The sequence below is a fragment of the Falco cherrug genome, chromosome 4 (genome assembly GCF_023634085.1).
Source record: "Falco cherrug isolate bFalChe1 chromosome 4, bFalChe1.pri, whole genome shotgun sequence".
In the NCBI taxonomy this organism is placed as follows: domain Eukaryota; kingdom Metazoa; phylum Chordata; class Aves; order Falconiformes; family Falconidae; genus Falco; species Falco cherrug.
This window is the reverse complement of record NC_073700.1, coordinates 101,668,659-101,689,799: the sequence shown is the minus strand read 5'-3', so window position 1 is coordinate 101,689,799 and position 21,141 is coordinate 101,668,659. Positions and strand designations below refer to the sequence as shown.

At 37.7% G+C, this 21,141-nt stretch overlaps 1 protein-coding gene across 2 annotated transcripts in view; it reads right to left on the bottom strand.

Annotated features, from left to right (window-relative positions):
* Positions 1–21,141, bottom strand: part of OSBPL10 (oxysterol binding protein like 10) — a 122,389-nt gene that overhangs the window by 44,331 nt on the left and 56,917 nt on the right. Inside the window, exons 5-6 of one of the 2 annotated variants that reach the window (XM_055710326.1) lie at positions 9,544–9,754; positions 145–296 (exon numbers count right to left, since the gene is read on the bottom strand). In XM_055710326.1, the coding sequence (XP_055566301.1) occupies positions 145–296; positions 9,544–9,754 (363 nt within the window). Of the gene's footprint in view, positions 1–144; positions 300–9,543; positions 9,755–21,141 lie in introns of both variants that reach the window. The other variant, XM_055710325.1, reaches the window with a different exon arrangement.

The window sequence follows — 21,141 nt, the reverse complement described above, 5'->3', positions numbered from 1 at the left end:
TTTCACAACTGATTTCAAACAAAGGGGATACTATAAAGAAAAAAGTAATTGATGAAAGGATCCACCACTGTACATGGTTTTCATCTAGCCAATGTCAAGTCTCAGATACAACAGAAATGGTCTATAGAGACATAGTATGCTTACCTCTGTATTTGGTTGTAGTGCCTGTCCGTCCTGGGCTGCAGATGGTACTATTGCCCATGTAATGTTGGCACTAGCAGATGATAGGGAGCTGAGGGCACCATTTTTCAGTTGCTCTGCAGAGTGTGACTTGGGTCCAGGCCATCCCAGGATACCTTCTGAAGCAGAAAATTGGTGTCAACTTACAAGAAACAGATTACAGATTTGTTCTGTTCATCTCATCATTCTACTAATATAAATGAACTGCTATTTCTTCTCTGCTTCCATGCACAGTCTTACTCTAGTAACAAAAATACTCAGCATCTTCTATGTCAATTTATCTGTGATAATATTTAAAAAAAAAAGAAAGTCAATGAAGGAAGTTTTTTAAATGTTAGTCCTACCACCAGACAGAATTAAACATAAATACTATATAATCTGGCACATCTTGGTAATTGAGCAAGTATTCCCTGTCCACTGTTTTCATAATTACAAAGTTATACAAGTAAACCTTCCATTTCTTCTGTCTGAAATCAGAGTTTTAAGCTTAGCAGCTGTATTTTATTTCTGTCTGTACTATTAAAAGCTCTTTCTAGATTAAGCGCTAAAATGCTTTACTGGTCCCAGGGCCACAGTTTAAAAGAGGTCTCATTAGAAAGATACACATTAAACATGAATCAAACGGAACTAGACATCAGAACAAACCTTATTTCTGGGGTACCTGATTTCCAGGATGGGCCAGTATTTAAGGATGCCAAGACAGACAGAACAATCAGCTAAGGCGACCACACAGTTGTTCCTCCCTTACTGCTCCAAATCACAGTATCAACAATCAAATCAGTAGCCCTCAGCATTGCGCTTAAATTTCAACTATTAATTACACATTACTATAAAATGCAGAGATACAGATAAGAAAATTGCAGCTCTTCAGTCTTTACCATAATTTATATATGAAAATACAACTAGTGGCACAGGGAGGATCACCTTTTCTCATTACTGACAACTTTTAAGATGACCCAAATCAACACAAAGTACATTAAAGAACATGCAATTTCTCCTCTCCATACCACCAGGAGTTACCAGAGGTTGCCTCCTAATTAAAGCAAACAGTTTGATCTGGTGAAGTCATGCTGTGTACTATTTATTATATTGACACATATTTAAAAATGGGCCACGAATCCTATAGCTGACCTCTTACCAAATTCTGAAGAGAAAATAATTATAGAACATTCAGTAAAATGAGACTTTTTATATTTTCCATAAAATGGAAACATTTTATTTTCCATAAAATGGAAGTTATGATGACATGACAAATCTTCATTCTACTTGCTTAGTGTGATTTTTGTAGCTAAGTATAACATTATTTTCAAATATCTGAATTTTTCAAACAGTGAAAAAAATCCAGCTTTTTTTTTTTTAATGTCTACTGCACACAACTCCTCAGATTTCCCACTGCCAAAGGAAGAACAACACTGTGGCTCTGCTGTCAGACCACGTATTGCAAAGCTTTTTGAGTTTCAACGACTCTGAGGACTATGCCTGTAGATGTTACAAGTCCCAGTAGAGTTATGTGAATCATACAAGAGTAAATGCAAGTATCAAACAAAAGGTCATTTTCTTGGATTGGGCTCTACACATTGGACCTACACATCAGGAAGTTAACACCTGCCCCCATTCCAAAGATGTGAGTTAAATCAACACATGATCTTGGTATACATGGCAAGGAATGGACAGCACAGTGACCGTAGTCATAGTATGTCTTTGCTTGCTCCTCAGGTCTTGAGCAATCCGCTGCTAGGAAAAAAGAATAATCCCAGATCCCTCAAAACAAGCTCCGATTCAGAAGATAACCTGAAGATTGTTTTGGCAGATCCAAAATGGATTCTTGCTGCATGGGAGGAAGGAAGGATGCCATCAGCATGAACAATAAAATTAAATTGTAAAATTTCAAATAAAAATGTTAGTTTGACAGAATACACACGTCTGTAAAACATTATTTATTTTTTTTTACTTTTTGATGTTAATTGGGGGTGTGGAGGGGGTGGTGGGGCGGTGTGTGAAGCAAGAAGTTAAAATGAACTTGTTTTCATTTTTGAATAGTCACACTAAGTTTTATGGAGCATGCCTGTGCTTCTTGCTCTTTGTTACTTTGTAGTAACAATCCATTTTTCTACATCTCCTTGTCAAAACAGCTGAATACTGGATTTTTGCTGCTATTTTCCTATTACATAGGTACTGAAAAAAAAAGGTAAAATTTTGAACTGACTTCTCTTTATGCCAATCTTTGAAAATAAGTCATCCAATCATTTCCTTGGGTTATCCATTTTCTCTCTGCACACACAATCTGTTTGGCCATCATTGTAAACAACTTTTTTAATTTTTTAAAAAAACTAATTTCTGTAAATAAGCACAAGAAAAAGCTCCTACCTGAATAAATACTTCGCTTCAGGAGAAATTTTTAAGCATGAGCGCTTACTTCACCATCACTTACACATTTTTAAAAACACTATTCTGTTTCCCCATTCAATACAAACACACTGTGAAAAGACTATTTACTTCATCTTTCTCCACACATATTAGAGACTCTCTTACAGAAATAGAAACTGTTAGAACTAGGCAAGCACATTTTTCTACCCATCCCAAGGGCAATGCTACCCTCACAAAACTACAAAACTTGTCAGCTTCATCGATTTCCAAACAGATCTTAACACATTATGACCTAGCCAACACCAACAGGATGCCTAGAGTTAAGGTCGAAAGGATAAACCACATCTATTTCCCCAACACCTCTGCATATGAGAAAAATTGTTTTGTTAAATTCTGTCTGCCTGGAACTTGGCTACTTTACAGATGAGACATACGCAATAAAAGACACTAGTCATACACTAGTCATACGCTACAGAAACCTAAATAAATAAAAAGTCAGCTCTCTGAACAAGTTACAAAAATTCCATGCCTAGTTTCAAAGTGCCATCAGGGAACCTCTGATGATCTTTAATCTATAAATCTTACTCTGAGATGTCAGCATTTTCGTATCATTCCAAGGGAGTTGCCATATACCTAATATAGCAGCCTACTTTTCAGGCAAAAGCGAAGTATGAAGAGAGAATTCATGAGGAAATCTTAAAATCACTTAAGATCAGAATACAATCTCTATATAGAAGGTGAAAGGACACAACAACATAGCTCCTACTTCACTCACATTGCTAGCTGTGCATCCAAAACATTCTCATCTGCAGTAGCAAGACATTACTCATCACAAAATAGTACAGAAGTTGTTCTCTATCCTGTATCAGATCAAATAATTTTATTGGAATTTACTCTCTGCAGACTAAGCTGCCATTTGTAAACAACCTGATCCACTCTAATGGAGTCACCATCTTTGCCACTTTATGGCTCTCAATTTTCTATCACTATTTCAATTCCTGTTCTTTTAAAGACTTCAAGAAGAAGGAAAAAAAATATATACAAATTAAACATACTATGAAAAAGAAAAGTTCATCCTCAGAGTTGGATAATAACAGGAAGAAACTGCTGTCACTGTTTTCTTAAGCCAGATTTTTGCTCTGTTCTCAGTCACAGCCATAGGCAGCTGACAGAAGGGTATACAATTCTTATTTTAATACATTTCATAATTCTAAAGAAATTCTCCAGAAAGGCAGTCACAAATGATATAAAAGCATTCACAGCTACAGAACTACTTTACTATTTGCTTTAATACTATGCAAAGCACTATACTAATTAAAATAAATTAAATCATTTCTATTTTATTATATATAATTATTTATTATATATATTATATATATAATAAATAAAATTAAAATAAAACACCTGTTTCTGCAGTAAACTATGCAAAAAAAAGAGATCAGCCAGATCTCTTCTACCTGCACAGTGTTAGATCTGTGGTTCCAAGAGTGAAAACCCAAGCCCAATTCCTCTGAAGTTCAGTGCACATGTACACACAAAAAAAGAGAGTTCTTACAGAAAATACCCAAAAATGAGCTGTTTTCCCTGCTTCCACTCAACAGCGATTTCCCCTGCGATGAACACGCAGCAGACAAACACACCAAGGCACAGGAGAATGCTTCTACATGAAAGTACAGCATCCAGACACAACCTACTCTCCTTTCCCTACAGCAACGCTCTGGTGCACAAACCCCCATCTATTTCAGAGGGCACAGTACACTGTACCCCACACAAATACCCTCAGGAGAAATGCGTTTCCCTTTCACACAGCAGGAGGGAGGGAAATTCTCCCCAAAGAAAAGGTTTACAGGAGATTTCTTCAGTTAAGCAGTGTTGGTGATTTTGTTTTGTTGGTTCCCATTTTCTAGGTACCTGATGTACTTCAAACTATGTTTTTGCATGATAATCACAGAATCCTAATCACAAAATCATAGAACTGTTTGGGTTGGAAGGCACCTTAAAGAGTAAAAACGTAACTGATGCATGAAATATGCTAAACACCTACCTCAATTCTATAACAAAAACCTTTCTATTTTTAAGTCCTCAGGTCTTGGTTTGCAATCTAAAAAAAACCCACTTGCGCTTTTTCCTGGCACAGCTATAAGCCAACATCTATTGATAAAACTCTTACAGTATAGTGTAACTATACTCTAGCAAATATCCCCTCAATGCAACGGTGGGCCTCGAGGAAAGATGAAGATTAGATCTGGATTCTTTCCCCTGCCAGGGATGGGTGTGACCGTTTTGTGTCTCTGCTGAATCTTGCAGCAGGCTGAACCAGCAACAGCAAGTGGCAGCTGCGTATCTGCTTTTCAGATTAGAAAGACAATGTTGTATTTACTAATGCTGTGCAGGGACTAGAAAATAAGGCTACCTTGCAAAGAAAGAAGAACATACGAGGAATAATGTATTAGCATTTAGATAGAACAGCAAATTGTTTTGGTCATTCTTGACAGAAGCAAGTCTAGCAATGATGCATTTAAGACAGACATGACTGACCATGCCAGATTTCATGAATTACACCAGTAACAAAGAATTTGTTCTCCTCATTTCTTTCCTCACCCTTCCCTGCCCACAAGGACTGGGGGGTGGGAGGAGTGCTAAGCAAGAAAGAGGAGTCCTCTGCTCATTTTTCTCTCCTGCCATCTCAGCTGCAGGAGAATCCCATTTGTCACCAAACTGAAAGCATTTAGATTTTTTTCTTGTCCATTTATCTTCTCCAAAAAGAAGGAAACAGAGAATCTTCTAAAACCAAGTTCAAGTACATTCCCCGCCCCCACCCCAGCTCCAGATCACCTTCAATCCATTTGCTGTTACGGGAGACAAAATGAGAAGCATTTACACATTCAAATGATCATCACAAAATCCACAGTGAGGAGGGGTTTGGTTTTTTATTTTTAAAAAATCATCAAAAAAAGGAGAAACATTCTATTTTACACTTTGGAGAAGTAGCCAAGTGAGAAACAGAAAAATATAGGAGAGAACTCTATCAGGGAGTGCTTTATTCAGTAAATGAACAGCTAATATGAAACACAGACTAAAATAATGGATTCATCTGTGCAGGCTGCTACTACAAGACAGGATTCTGTCTGCCAAAACACTAAAATAAAAAAAAACAGAGTTAAAACAACATAAGCTGGTAAAGCTACTTTAAAACAAACATTCAAGTTTGCTCTGTTCACAGTTTGAGAGGGAGGGATGTTAACCATAGCAGTCAATAGGTTCTAGAGACACTCTTGTGCCAAAGACTACACAGGTAGAAAAAAATAACACTAAAAGTTTTAAAAGGTTGAAGTGAAGACAAAAGTTTCTTCTCCAAATTTTTATTTTAAAAGGCACCTTTTTTCATGTCTGCATGCTAAATGATCTCAAGCTTGTCACAAGGCACTTAATGCTGATTATCAAATACTCTACATGTACTTAAGCGGTGACATTCTTGGCCAACAAGAAAATCCTTGACATCTTTCTCCCTCTTACAAAACGAGCAAAATTCCCAAACCCAAGAAAGCCTGTATAGATGCAGTCCCTCATCCTCAACTCACAGTGTATGTAACCATCACTTTCAGCTAATATCATCCTTCTCCAGCATATTTTTCAATGTATGAAGAATTTAGCCAGTGATCAATGCACATACCCTTAGTAATGACAGCTGGAAATGAATTTGACGTTATTTTGACTCAAAAGTAGAAACACAGACAGGATTTTGTGTTACCGACTGTTCTTGTTAACACACTTCTAAAATCAAGCACTAACAAAAAAAAAAAAATCACAAGAGCCCTTTCTCGAATCTTCAGAGTGGAAATAAAACATGTATTGACTATTCTTCAAGACAAGATTGAAGACTTCAATTTAATCTTCATGTCTGCTTGTAGGCTTGAGGTCTAAGACTGACAACTCATGAGAAACATGAAAATGAAAAAAAATAAATCCTGTCATTCTTGAACTACTCCCATGACAAAGTGTACCATAAAAATATTTAAAGTCAAGACCCTACACAATCCTAGATTCCTGGTAAGATTCCACTAAACTGAATGCCACACTGCTTTCTTCCTACTCACATTACTGGAAAACAAAGCAATAAAAATATTACATCAAAGGAAGGGAGACATTTTGTTTCTGTTTAAAACAATAAAGGTATGTAAGCCTGTTTAAAACATCTACTACAGAGGAACATACAGCTTTTAAGCTAACAAGAGTAATTTTCACCTGACAGTATCAACAGGCATTCATTAAGGTCATCTTTTGGTTGCACCTTCTGGATATGAAATTAAACAAATTCACCTGGAGGACACAGAATCGAAATGAGATTTATCATCTCTCAGAATTAGTTTTCTAGGGGATTACTTAAAGGCATTGGTCTGATTAGGTATGAGTTTATGCAGCTTTGATGACTCAAACTCTACCGACTCAGCAGAAATGTTGTCTTTCAAAGTACGCCTGCGTAAGATTAAGTGCGTAGGAAAATCAGTAATCAAGATTTGTAGGCCAGGTTCTTTCAGGCAACTGTGTTGTGTAACAAGGCCTGGGGAAAACGTTTCACAGACTCTTTCAGTCAGGGAGAAGGGACTAAGTATCTTAGCAGCTTTTAGTTCCCTTCTTTTTTCTTTTTCTTTCTTTTAAATGACATACCGAAGAATAAGCACACTGAAGAGTTAACTGTTTGCATTCAGGTTCTCTCAGTTACACCAAAGATGCTGGTGTGAACCAGAATTTTGATTCCTTGAAAGATTCTTGTACAAGTTTAAAGTCTTAGGAGGAACAAACAAAAATACTTACTAAATTTTATTAAGAATTTTATAGTTGTGGCTTTCCACTCTTTTCCAAAAAATATGGGATTCCCTTTCCACAATTACTAATGTTATGCTTGCTTTTCTCTGTTCTTGTGCACAGATTCTCAGAAATCATTATCAAGTCAAAATACAGACAGTGATTTAACAAAATTATTTGGACACAGATTCAAGGATATGTACAACTCATCTATCTCTGGCACTTCACTTGGATCGCATGGACATGAAAAACAACCTTCAGGGACTTTGAAACTAGAAGGTGACTTTTCTCTGAAGGATGCTTTTCATCCTTCCTCCAAACCATTCCCTCCTTTGAAATGAAATTATATCAAAGAAATAAATTAAATGCAATGTATTAAATGCGATACATTACAGATATCCACAAGTTGGTTGGTTGTTTTTTTTTTTTTTATTTTCTACAAGAAAACAGGATACGGAAAGTAAGAAAAAATTTCATTTCTGTTCCTTTAAGAAATATACCAGAATCAGGAAGCAGGAAAGGCATGATGATATACCATAGTATAGGTGTCAAAGTTTTTACACTCATTTTTTCCAAGAACCCTCTTACTGTCATTTACCTACTTCTCAGCTGACCCTCTCAATGTTTCTATTCTCCCCACAATGGGAATTCTTCAGAAGGCTTCCGACCTAGCTGTCTCAGCAACCCTGAGGGCATATCCTGCCCTGGAGTACACGTACTGTAAGTAAGGACAGGTGGGGGGGATGCTGTTGAAGCACCTGAAGAAAACTTAAAAAGCCACCCCATATCCAGAATTCTGCTGCTGCCGCTCTTTTTGTATCAAGTCCTGCTCCTGCTCTAGACTAGGCAGTGCAGTTTGTGTACAGAAAAAAACTGACCACCCTTTCAGAAGGCTAAAGGTCCAACTTCAGACAATAAAAACAGAGATCTAGAACTAGGTGAAGAAACAGTTGAGCTACGTGGGGACCGAGAGGTTCATGCCTGCACAGCTCAGTGCAGAATCACACTGTTTGACATTTTAGGCTTATAAAAATTTGCCACAGATTTCTTTTTTTTTTTTTTTCTTTTCTCTTTCTTAAATAGCAGCATGGAGAACTCATTCCAGATTTAAAGAAAACCAGACTGGAATAAATCTGCCTCAGCAGCATACTTCCATGTAGAAAACTAGAAATATGATTTTCACTGTAGCATTGTATAATATTAGATGTATTTTTATCAAACAAATTTGTATTGTGATTTCAGTCTTGGAGGGGTGGGCAGAATAAAACCACCAAGCAGTTCTGCACTGGCATTAATACAAGCTTATCTACCTGTTCTCCATGCCTCCCTTTTTTTTTGTCTTGCTGTCTTCTAAACCTGATTTCTCTGACAAGACTTTGGACACCCCCTCTTTTCCTCCTCTCTTCTGATGTTAATAGATGTCGCAGTTTAATGCCAGCCTGCAGCTAAGCACCACACAGCCACTCACTCCCCACCACCTCCCTTGGTGCGATGGGGAAGAGAATTGGGAAAAAGGCAAAACTCATGGGTTCAGACAATTTAATTAATATAATTAAAAAAAAAAGAAATATAATAATAACAACTGTAATGAAAAGGAAAGAGAAGGAGAGAGGAATAAAATCCAAAAGGAAAAAAAACACCCCAGTGATGCAGAATATAATTGCTCACCACCCCACTGACTGATGCCCAGGCAGACCCTGAGCAGCAAATTCCAAGGCCCTGGCCAACTCCCCTAGTTTTTACACTCAGCGTGACGTTCTATAGTATGGAATATCCCTTTGGCTAGTTCAGGTTAGCTGTCCTGGATGTGTCCCCTCCCAATTTCTTGTGCCACTCCAGTCCTCTTGCTGGCAGGACCCAAGAAATGGAAAAGTCCTTGACTTGGTACAAACTACCTAGGAACAACTAAAAACGTCAGTGTGTTATCAACACTATTCTCATACTAAATCCAAAACACAGCACTGCACCAGCTACTGAAAAGAGAATTAACTCTATCCCAGCCAAACTAGGACAACAGATTTTGCAACTTTTTTTAGACCAAGAAAAAAATTATGATATTTCAGGCTGTAGAAGCCTAAAAACTCCTCACTTCAACTTGTCTCTCTGAGGATGGTTCATTTTGCCTGCTTCAATATCATCATAAAAAATCCTAAAGCACATTAAATAATACCAAAGAGAGCTTGTGCTCACCTGATGACAGTGTCCTGTTATGGTGCTGGCCCACTTGATGCATGCTTTGCTGTAACAGAGTCAGGCATTCTCCAAGGCAGCTCAGGGTGGCAGCAGAGGTAGCTTTTAAAAGCAGCAAGTCCTGATCCAAGGCAGAAAGAGGCCCAGAACTTGGGAGAGCTTCAATGGCTTGTACAAGATTCTTCTGTTGTCCCTCAACTTGGCTCATGATCTGTAAAAGTCCAAAAACATCTGCTGTCATAGGAAATATCACTATGTAGCTGTTAAATTCTTATGGGTTGATATAGTGACTAAATGTGAAGAACTACCACAAATGGATGTTAATGTTCTGATCCAAACATACCATATACTTACCTACAAAAACGAAGGGCTTGAGACTACCAATGGCCTGTAAAAATGTCAAGACTATGTTAGAGAAGAACATCTCTTAAAATAGTAGGTTCAATAGTGTGACTCATACTTTCTCAAAGTCTTCGTAAAGAAAAGTATGAAAATTCTAGTTCATTCTCCATTATTTATTTAGGCTTAGATTTTCTTTCTTTTTGTATGTGACCTGAGACACCCAAGGAAGCAACGCTTCCCTTCCTCCTCCTTTCCTACATGAAATATCACAGTTTGAGAACGGACATTTTTCATTTCTCAAGCATCAGTAAGGAACTCCTTTTACAGAATAAGGTAACTTTTAAGTTTACAAACATTAGCATAGGATGCAACTTAGAGTACTTATTTACTATCAGATATGAATACCAGCTGCAGGGAGAAAGTTAATCTGTTTCTAGATTTGGACCATCCAGATGAAGATGAAATGCGTGCTTGTATAGCAGACAACAACGTTATTTGAGCAGGCTGTTCTTTAACACAAATTGGCAAGCTTCCAAAATCCTTCCTAAAGCCAAAAGAAAAAGGACATGTTTAAAATTTCTCTGTTTCTACAACCTGTAGGAAATTATACATGCACATGACAAGCCTCTTTTCTTACACTTACCTTGCAAAAAACTTCTTGCAAAACCTTAAAGGTTCAGTTTTGAGGTATTCAAAGCTTTCAGAAAAAATATCTGAAGACTTTGTAAGCAACAAAGATTCAAGCTCCATTTGCCCAAGCTACTATACTGTAAAAATGTATTATGAACTCATGACTTTTTTATTATCATGATTTTATTTTCAAAGTACGGTGTGCTTCCTGTATCCTCCCTATGCTGTGGTAAATAAACTGATTTTAAAAGTATACATTGAGTTCACTGAAAAGCAAGAAAGGAAACTGAACTCAAAGATGCAAATAACCATCCTTGCACACAAGTTAAGTAGAATTAGGTGAAAACCTGTTGTTGCAAGGTTAGTAAGGAAATGTAGCTAAATGTCTTGCTGAAGGTTACAATAATGACATTTTCATAGTCAACACTTGAAACAGAGGCCAAAGCTTCAGCAGAAGCCACAGACAATTTTAATTTCCTTTGACAGAAAACAAGATCAGTCAGAAGGTGACACAGACCACCATAATATGCAGCTTTAGGGACATGCTAGAAGCCCAGGCAGTGCTCTGCTTTAAGAAGTCACACACCATGTGACTGAGCTCCACAGCACAGACAGAGGGTTGCTTGGAAGCTAAAACAAAAACATCACAGACACACACTCACGCAAATATTCCTCCCCCAGGAAAAGAGCTCAGGAAGGCAAATTAAAGGAACGGCTAAGAGGAAAAAAAAAAAAAATCATCTTCTCCCTGGAAGGTTGCACATTATAATTGCATGGAAAACTGCTTCTTTCCTTTTCCCATCCTGAATAAGATTGTGAAGTCAAAAACTTGATATTCTCATGCTTCACATTAACAGAGATGTTCTATTTTCACTTAAGTGACTAGCTTTCCTACCCTCCTTTTTCTTTTTTTTTTTTTTTTTTTTTGAGTAACAGTTTACCTTTCCAAATGTTTGCCTCCATAGGAAATAAAATCCAAAATAAAACTTTGCAAACTTCAAACATTTTCATTTGTCCCTCCCCCTTAATAACGAGCAACTGTATTCTTCTGCAGCTAAGACAGGAGCCTAAGATAAACTGACCGGAGAGCTTAAGAAACATTTGGAAAATTAACTGAGTGTCTGCATCTATCACCCAGACCAAAGCTTTACAGGCTTTCGTCAACTATATCTATCTGAGATTAGGAGAAATTTAAATAAAATCAATGATTTATTCTTCCTTTATCCAAAATAAGGTATTGCTTTGAGTCTCACTATTTTCTAGCTGACTTAAGACAGTTTAAACCAGCTTTTTTTGACTCATCCTTTTTGTGCTACCTAGCTTCCTTCATGTTATAGCTATGACACCAGCAGCTATTCTACAGACCTGGCAAAGCAGAAGACACCAGGAACAGTAACTTCTGCGTAGGTTTCAAAGTATTAGAACTGCTGATTTGTTACTGCTTGAGCACAGACCAACACCACTCTGTTTAAGGTGCTGAATGAACAGAACAGAAAGGAAGAACCTACCCTTATCCTAAAGCGTCACAGAACAACTCTGTGGCAAAAGGGGAAGGAAATAACATATATTACTGAAATAATGGAACTTTTTTTACATGCTTGCCAATATATTTTTTTTTAAGTAATTGACAAAATATTTTAAAAGAGTTTTAAGTGTGGTTGCTCCCAAAAAAGGTAAATCAAAGAGCAGCTAACACAAAAAAAGCAAACCATGCAAGACAAAACTCATTACACACATTAACCCTTAAAAGGACAGACACTAGGCCTTGCAGCTACAGCATCACCCTCTAGCTTACTTGCGACCTGCTTTTTCCTGTCTCAGGGGGAGATGAGGCAGAGCGCTTGATTTATCAGCACTCTAAACTCATTTCAAAATCAGAATGAAAAGCTTTGATTTTGCGAAAGTTAAATTGTAACTTTCATTTTTCAAAGAGAAACAACTTACTTAATTTTGAATGACTTTGCTTTTACACATGGTTATTTTAATACCTTACAGCTCTCCATCCTCCCTATTTGCAAATACAGACAGCTCAAAGTAGTGTTGTCTGTTTTACAACAGCGAAGAATATTTGTCACCATTTCCTCACAAAATCTCAACCTGCTTATCTTTCCACTCTTGTTTCAGCTTTGGTACCCCCTCTTCACCTACAAATAGCTCCTTATAATATGGAAAAGAAACTATATATACCCACAAATGCATTCAAACTTCAGAAACATGGCTCTGGGCTAGATATAAAATAGAAAAACTGAAAGAAATATCAGGACTACATGTATTAAAAGGAATTATATGCACGCATATAACTAGCACTTGTAGGCCTGCATTTAACTAACTGCAAAAAGTTCAGTATGAGGAAGCCTCAGGCTGGGAAGAGACCAGCTCATATGCATGGTTTGCTCCTTTCTCCACCTTCACCAGGAGAACAAGCACACCACGTTATGTGTTCCCTATTTAAGAGCTGCTGCTGAAGCCAGAAGGAGATTCATTCCTTTTAACCTGCCAGAAATTCTCAGGTATTGTCCGTATTCTTGTAGTGGGATGACCTTGGCTGGATGCCAGGTGCCCACCAAGCCGCTCTATCATTCCCCCTCCTCAACTGGGCAGAGGGAGAAAACATACAACGGAAGGCTCATGAATCAAAATAAGGACAGGGAGCGATCACTCACCAATTACCATCATGGGCAAAACAGACCTGACTTGGGAAAATTAATTTATTTTATTACCAATCAAAATCTGAGTAGGGTAATAAGAAAGTAAAACCAAACCTTAAAACACTTTCCCCCCACCCCTCCCTAACTCCAGAGGTGCTACCACCATTGCTGACGGGCTCAGCCTTGGCCAGCGGCAGGTCCATCTTGGAGCCAGCTGGCATTGGCTCTATGGGACATGGGGGAAGCTTCTAGCAGCTTCTCATAGAAGCCACCCCTGTAGCCCTCCCACTACCAAAACCTTGCCATGCAAACCCAATACAATTCTCCCAAATAACACCACCCTCAAAGAAACCTGCCACCCAATGACACCCTCACAGAAGACAGAATGCAACGGGAATAATCTCTGATGTTTTCCTCAGCAGGTCATCCACTCCCTACCATGTGCTTCAAAACAGCCAATTCAAGGCTTCTGTGGCTGCCTGCTTCCTCCTCTCCCCGGCTGATCTTAAAATCCTGCATGATTGCTTTCCCTGCTTGCCACAGCAACTGCTAAATACTCCTTCACAGCTGGAATTGCACCTTCTGGATCCTCCTGTTGTGAACCCACTGCCAATCATGATGTATGGTACCAAACGGTTATGAGACAACATCCCAAACAAGCGTGTAAGAAATTACTCTGTTCTTGGGTTCACCCCCACAGTACGTGAAAGTTAGGCAGAAAAAGCTGTGAGATACATTCCTTTGCAACCCTAGGGTATTTCAGACATACTAAGAAGAAACAACACTCTTTCATACAGTAAATAAGCAAAAATTAGTTGTTAGAAATTAATTTAAGAAATAATAATGAAAACCTGAAGTGCTGATTTCTGAGCTAAAAGAAAAAAACTACAGTAATTCAATATTTTATTAAAATACTAGATGATATATTAACCTTTCCCATCAGAGAAAAAAAAAATCTTAAAAAACTTGAATGTCATTTTTTATTTAAGGCTTCAATTTATTTCTGAAATGAGAAAGAGGGAGATTCCCAATTATTAAGTATAAGAATGAACCCTCTGTTAAAGATTTGTCCTGCCATCCTCAAAGGTAAATAGAAACTTCAAAGGAAGAAAACTGAATAGCCACACCTGAATGGAAGGGCATGACTACTTTTGACATTATTTTATTTACACTGGAAATGCTCTTGTTATCCAGACTCCAGGACTAACAGGCCTAAGTCTGTCTGTCCAGCCCAGACAGCTATTATGATAATCAAAACATCTTTCTCTGTAGAATTACTGATCCTACAGGATTTCACTGAACCAACACAGTTAAGCCACATACCGAACTACCTGATCCACAGCTGTTTCAGGGGCATCATCCATGACACAGTGATTTCCACCTCCCTGAAGCCCAGGAAGAATGACTTTAGCCATATTACCTCAAAGGGCAAGCAGACACTCTCCGTTTGTCATACAGGCCTTGTAGAGCTGGCCAAGAAAACAAGTAATGTCACCAATCCTGTCTTTCTGTATAATGATATCAATGGCTTCACACCTTCCTGCTCTTCTTCTGGAATATAAAACCTGTAGAAGATTCTTCAGACCTCCCCAGCCACAACCTGATACACACATGAGCAATTTAAATTTTAACATATGGAATTTTTCTTTTTTGGTATTGATCTTGACACATATTCAAATCCTTTTATATTATTAACTATTAAGATACGCCTACCAATTTGTATGAAAAAATCCAAAACACTCCAAAGGAAAAGAAAAATATTCTTTTAGCACTGAGAACCCACAGAAATTCTGTATTGTCAAGTTCCTCTGTGACATACTGGAAATCATTCATCAAGGAGACATTCGGCTCCATCAGTTAATAACACTTTTTCTCTGCTGTAGTATTCTCTGGGCACCACCACTAGCAGCGTATTGTCTGCCTACTTCTCTCTAGGCAATTCTTCTGAAAGATTGAATGCAGTGATTTTTATTTTTAAACCCTTTCCATTGCTGACTGCATGCAAGTTGAACACAATTATTAAAAACATGGGAAAATAAACAACACTGCTTATATGAAAAACAGAGCATCTGTAAAAATAAACAGTTGTGTGGGAAAAGCTTTAGACTTTTAAATAGTAACAGAAATGCAATATGGATCACTTTTTTACTAAGTTGGCTTGCCCTTGTGAGATGTTTACTGCCTTCAAAGGCTTGGAAATAGCCAGTTTGCTTTTTCACTTTCGGAGGGTTTTGTTGGTTGGTTTGTTGGTGTTTTTTTAAAAATTAATTGTTATATGAAAACACAGTATCTCCCTCTCTCTTTCTATTACATACACATATACAGTTTCTGGAACTATTAGTTTTAGACAAAAGCACTAAAACAAAAGGATATTGGAAAAAGACACGAGACCAGCTTTTCAAACCACCTTAGAATAAGTCATAAGGGGTATGAGTCAGGACCTTGGTTCTCATCGTTAAACAAGCATATACCACAGGGATTTGGTTCTTTTCTTGTAACATAAAACACGGCTTTTCTTAAAAGCAAAAGCAGAGAAGAAAGTCCACACACAAAAAATAAAAACCTTCGAAGACATTGTAAACCCAATGCGTTGAGTTGCCATCTAAACATAATATAGTCATCAATTCTGACCTTGAGCAAGGACTCCCATTGCAATCTTGACCTGTATATCATCAACACCACCACAAACAGTCATATTGTAAAAATTAAAAGTTAAACCAGACAACCAATACATGTAAAAGTAAAATATATAAATACACATGTACCAAATATGTATCAAAATGTGAGATATAGATACCTGGAACTCCATTGTCACTAATCATACTAGTCATTAATTTGACACACTAGCTACCAATTCAGATCAAGTTCACAATTCTCACTTAGCATTACCATGAAACTTCCCTGCTTTCAACTATTTGTTCTGAAAAAGGAAAGAGCATAAACATACATGCAAAAAGACTACTGCAAATACTGTTAATCACCAGCTCAAAAGGTATACCTCTCCAACTGAGAAGTCTGACAAATTAAGGTAAATCCTACAACTGCAGTAAAAGTGATCTTTTCTTTATTTCCCCAATTTAATGCATTTTTATTTTGAGTTAAGCATTTATACCTAACCACTGCAGAGCAAGAGAATTTTTGCCTTGGCTTAACTTCCAAAAAGTCTTCTCAGACTACTCAAGGTCACCTGTTACGTGCATGTTACTACTTGACAAAATAAGTTTTCTGATAAGGATTTATAGACTTCTCCCTCTTCTTCAGTAAAGTCACATCCATAAATCTTTTAATGGGATTCCATCAACAGCATGCAAGCTAGGAAGGCAAAATTACAGCTTAATATATAACTAAAGTGAAAGAGATATACACAAGGTTACTGCAATATGTAACACAAATCTCTTATAAAGAGAATTCTGCATTTCAGCCTTAAAAGTGTGTAATGTAGAAACACGTACAAGACCAGATGACCACAAGCATGCTTGAGTTCACAAGAAACGTATCTGTACACTTCGCTTACTATAAAACCTTGTCTTTTGACAAAAAAAGAACCTCCCTGAGCTGCAAACAGAAGTAAATTCTACCCACAAAGCTTCGGTCTGGATCAAGACCCACAGTAGCCTCTGTGAACATTACTATGCTAATGAGAAAAAGTATTTTAAGAAAGGATCCTAGAACATACCACGTGAGATACTCTGAAAGTATCTTGGAAAGATGGAACCAGATAATGACATCCATATCAATTGCCCCTTCTTGATTACTGCTTCCTTCCCATTACAGAGAACAAGCACTTAATTTTCCATTGTTGTCACCTCAGGGTAGCAGCTGGCTTGACCTCAATTATTTTAAAGAAGCAAACAATGAACAGTAAAATTGGAATTACTTGTTATATAATAGTTATTAAGGCTTAGACACATACATCCTAGCAATAAAGCTTCAAAGGAGCAAGTTAATTTTCACTTGGCATCTAATTTGCAGACAGAAACACAAAAGGTGACGGAACAAACCGAACTATACCTCTGACAATCAGGATGGCAGCTAATCACCATTTCTTTTCTTTTCAGTCCTTGCCTCTGCTTTCACAATTCTATTTCTTCCCTCGGAGGAGAATGAGAATAAGCTCCCCCCACCCCCATCTGCTATTTTGTTCTCATTTCTCTAACCAGGAATCCACATAATGTCTGTTAAGGGAACAACTGAAAAGCAAGTTGCTACCTTATCTTCATTGTCTCGGCTAACAAACCATTATTTCCTTCGGGGTTTTGCTTTGGCTTTTTTTGCTCAGCCTTCTCATCGGCACTCCACAGGGTGGTTCCTTGTGAGGAAAACGTTACAGAACAGAGAGCAAATGTCATTAGGATTGATTCTAAATACCAAGTCTAAGACAACCAGGAGAAAAACAGGTGCGGAGGAGGCAGTCCAGCTCAATTGTTTCCCGCTCTTAGCTACTCTTTCCAATCTGCTGTTTCCATTGATGATGATGCTGTTCCATTGGTCGCCATCAGCACCTTCAGTGGCTATGAGATCTGCAGGGACCTCAGCACAGGATTTACATGCCAGGGAGAAGCTGTTATTTACCAACTCCTGTCATACAATTTTTAAATTGGCTAGTTAATTTATTATACATGTGATCCTTTGCTCCATTCTTTACACATTCATTTCCTATTTTTTATTTTTAAATTCTGTAAGTTCGACACTTGCTGCATATTACTCACAACATACTATCATTCTGTTTTGTGAAGACAACATTCATTCATCATTTGATGGACTACAGACTTGCTCATTGGTCTGCTGTCCAGTAACTTACTAGTCTCACCACTAAACTCCCTTGCAGTTAGTTGCACAGCTATAATAATCACACTTAGTACTTTGTAGGTCTGCAAACTATTGCTTTAGCCCATAAGGTTGTTGGATTTGGGGGAAGGAGGAAAAAGGGAAGAAAGGTCTTTTTTGCTGATGGGTTTTAGAAGTCTTAAATTTTCCTTCCAGTACCAAAGGAGGAAAAGTAATCTACCTTCCCAAGAAATTCTCAGTCTGTTGCACCTCAAATATACGGGAGGAAGCTCCTCCTTTCCTTCAGTGCTTCAAAACAGGCAGAAGCTCAGCAAGAAAAGAAGCTGAATTAACTACCTGTTTTACAAAAATATCTCTTTGTTCAGAATAACGAAAGACAGATCTATCTTCAAATACTGAAGAGCTATGACATCTGTAATTGTCCATGTTCTCTGGGACTTTATACAGACATTTTATTTGGATACAAAACACTCCCAAGGACAACCTGACTGTCCACTGTGAGTTTCTACAGAATTCTGCTTCTTACATCAGGCAAATAGAGAGACATCAGAGAGGTTCACAGTCGTTGCAACACATGTTAGTAGTGAGGTTCTAGCAGTTCTGGCAGGACCCCTGAGAATATCTCCAGAAACTCAGCAAAACAGCTCACCTACTTCAGGCCAAAAGAAATCAGATCCTTCTCTTTGCTACCTCAGGCAGACTCCTTATGACACTTCTTTATGACCACAATTCCAGACTTAAGGTTAAATTAAGGTTAAATTCATGCTCTCTGTACTCAATCTGTCCTCCCCACCTGAGAAATGTTAGTGAATGACAGAAAGGCAACAAGGAGTGGGGCAGAGCAGTGTTAAGAGAAATTACAGAAAAGACCTTGCGTCCACAGAGTTGAAGTAGGATGAAGAGTTCAAATACTGTCAGAGTGTTCTAGCAGATGGACAATTTTGCATTTTCTAAACTAGAGAATGCTTTTAATCTTAATCAATACTCTAAGATATTCAGCTTTCCTTGAATGGTTTCATATTTTATGTCTGTAAAAAAAAACAAACACCAAAACCAAACAAACCCCTCAACAACAACAAAAAAGCCCCACACTACTTCTCCTGTCATCATCAAAAATTTGCTAGTTACTCTGAGAATTCCTTCTTGCTGCTTAAGATCTGAAGAGAACACTTCTCCCTTCCACACCAACATAAACATCAGGTTCTTCTCACTGTAGAAGAGAGTGATATACAAACAAACCAAAGTACTAAAACACTAGATGAAAATAAAATTCTTCTGATAGTGTCAGCTATCTTAAAGAGTCTTACACAGAGATACTGCACAAGCTTTTTAGTGAGAGCTGGCTGCCATAATAAATACTCAAATGAAAGCATGGTTCAGACAAACTCTATCCATAAGCACTACTTCTCCCTACAAAGAGGGAGTGGGCTATACACTTTCTGCAAAATGATCAGTACCAATCTAGCACGGGTCATTTTGCTACTGGAGGGAGATGTCTGGGGATCAGGGTCTATTGCAGGAGACATGACATTTTCTTTTTCACCTGTTGCGTTAAGAGTTCCATGACATTTGCTACCAGTATAAGGCTGTACTAAAACACAACTACTAAGTGCTAAGTTCCCCCCACCGTGAGCTCTTTACTTCAGCATTTGCTAATCTACCTGCTATATTAACCATATCCTATTAACAGTCACCTACTGAGACTTACTATTTACTATCAAAGATGATTCAAGGGGAGCGGGGTGTTGGGATCTTGAGGTAAAACCACAGAGAAGAGAAAAAGCAGACAGTGGCTGCCAAGGTTATTTCCCCCACCCCAAGTTGCTTCCAGCAACCCAGAACCAGAAATAAGAGAAGCAAAAGGAAGGAGAGAACACAACTTTATATATGCATATAAAATAGAACAATTGAATTCTGTTTTACACGTAGAATTAAGTGACTGTTTTGAAGGTATACAAAAGCTGGAGAGTGAATTCCCTTAAATCCGACTGCACTCCAGCTCCTTTGGGAACCTACCACTTACTTAAAATTTAATGAAATATTTTAATAACTGTAAAGAGTAATCTTAGCTTCTCTGCAATTGCTTAAGAAAATGAATGCCACAGCGGTCTCTGAATGTAGCTGTCATATGCACTGTGTTATCCCTAATTTAAAAATTGCCATTTATTAAATGACTGAAAATTAACATCTTTGCAAATACTCAATGACTATTAAACTACAGCCTGGAAAAACAATTTAATAAAAAGAAACCATGTTTGCATCATTTATATTTTTCAGATGGAGGCATCAGAAATAATGAGCCAAGTTCACTCTTGACATAACCTGCACAGACAGTGTAATTTTAGTAGAACATTTGCTCTACAATTCCCACAGCAACCTTAATTCTCCCTGCCTGTGTATCAGGAATCCAGGATGACTTAACGTTTGCATAAATACAAAATCAAATGCACAGAACAAGGTGCACTCTTAGTGACCTTAAAGATATTGCAAAGGCAAGGTAAAAATTCACAGAACACAAGTGTATTCAGCTCATGTTTATGTGATTTAGTAACTATTGGTTTATAGTATTAGAATAATTTACATTTCCTCATCACCAAAGTGAGACAGTTAATGCTACTTACTGAGTAATTTTTATAAGCACACACACATTTACTACTTCGGAATGTATTAGACTGACACTCCCAGAGATTCAAGGATCCCCTGAGGAGACATGTTTTTACTGATCTTCGCAGTACTAACTTGAGACAGAATAAACAGATGTAGGAGATGAGGCTTCTATAGCCAAGTCAAAGAACCTCCAAAGGAACTGCTACAGAAAATACCAAATAATTTCATCTGTTCTTCATGTTCTCAATTCATTTTTTGCCTATAAGGATATGGAGAGCAGCCAATCACACCAAAAATTGCTGTACAGCCAGAAGAACATTACTGCATGCTTGCGCTGGTATTTTTATACTGTACAAGGAACACATATTTCTAGAACTGGGGCCAATACCCATTCAGAAGAAAGTGCAATGATAAGATCTGCAGCTGCCCCTTTTAGCCCTCAGGTTTGAAACTGGTTTATACTGTTACAGGTTTAATAATAGAATCATTTAGGTTGGAACAAACCTTTGACGACATCAAGTCCATCTGTGAACCCAAGACTGCCAAGTCCACCCCTAAACCATGTCCCTAAGCACTGCATCTA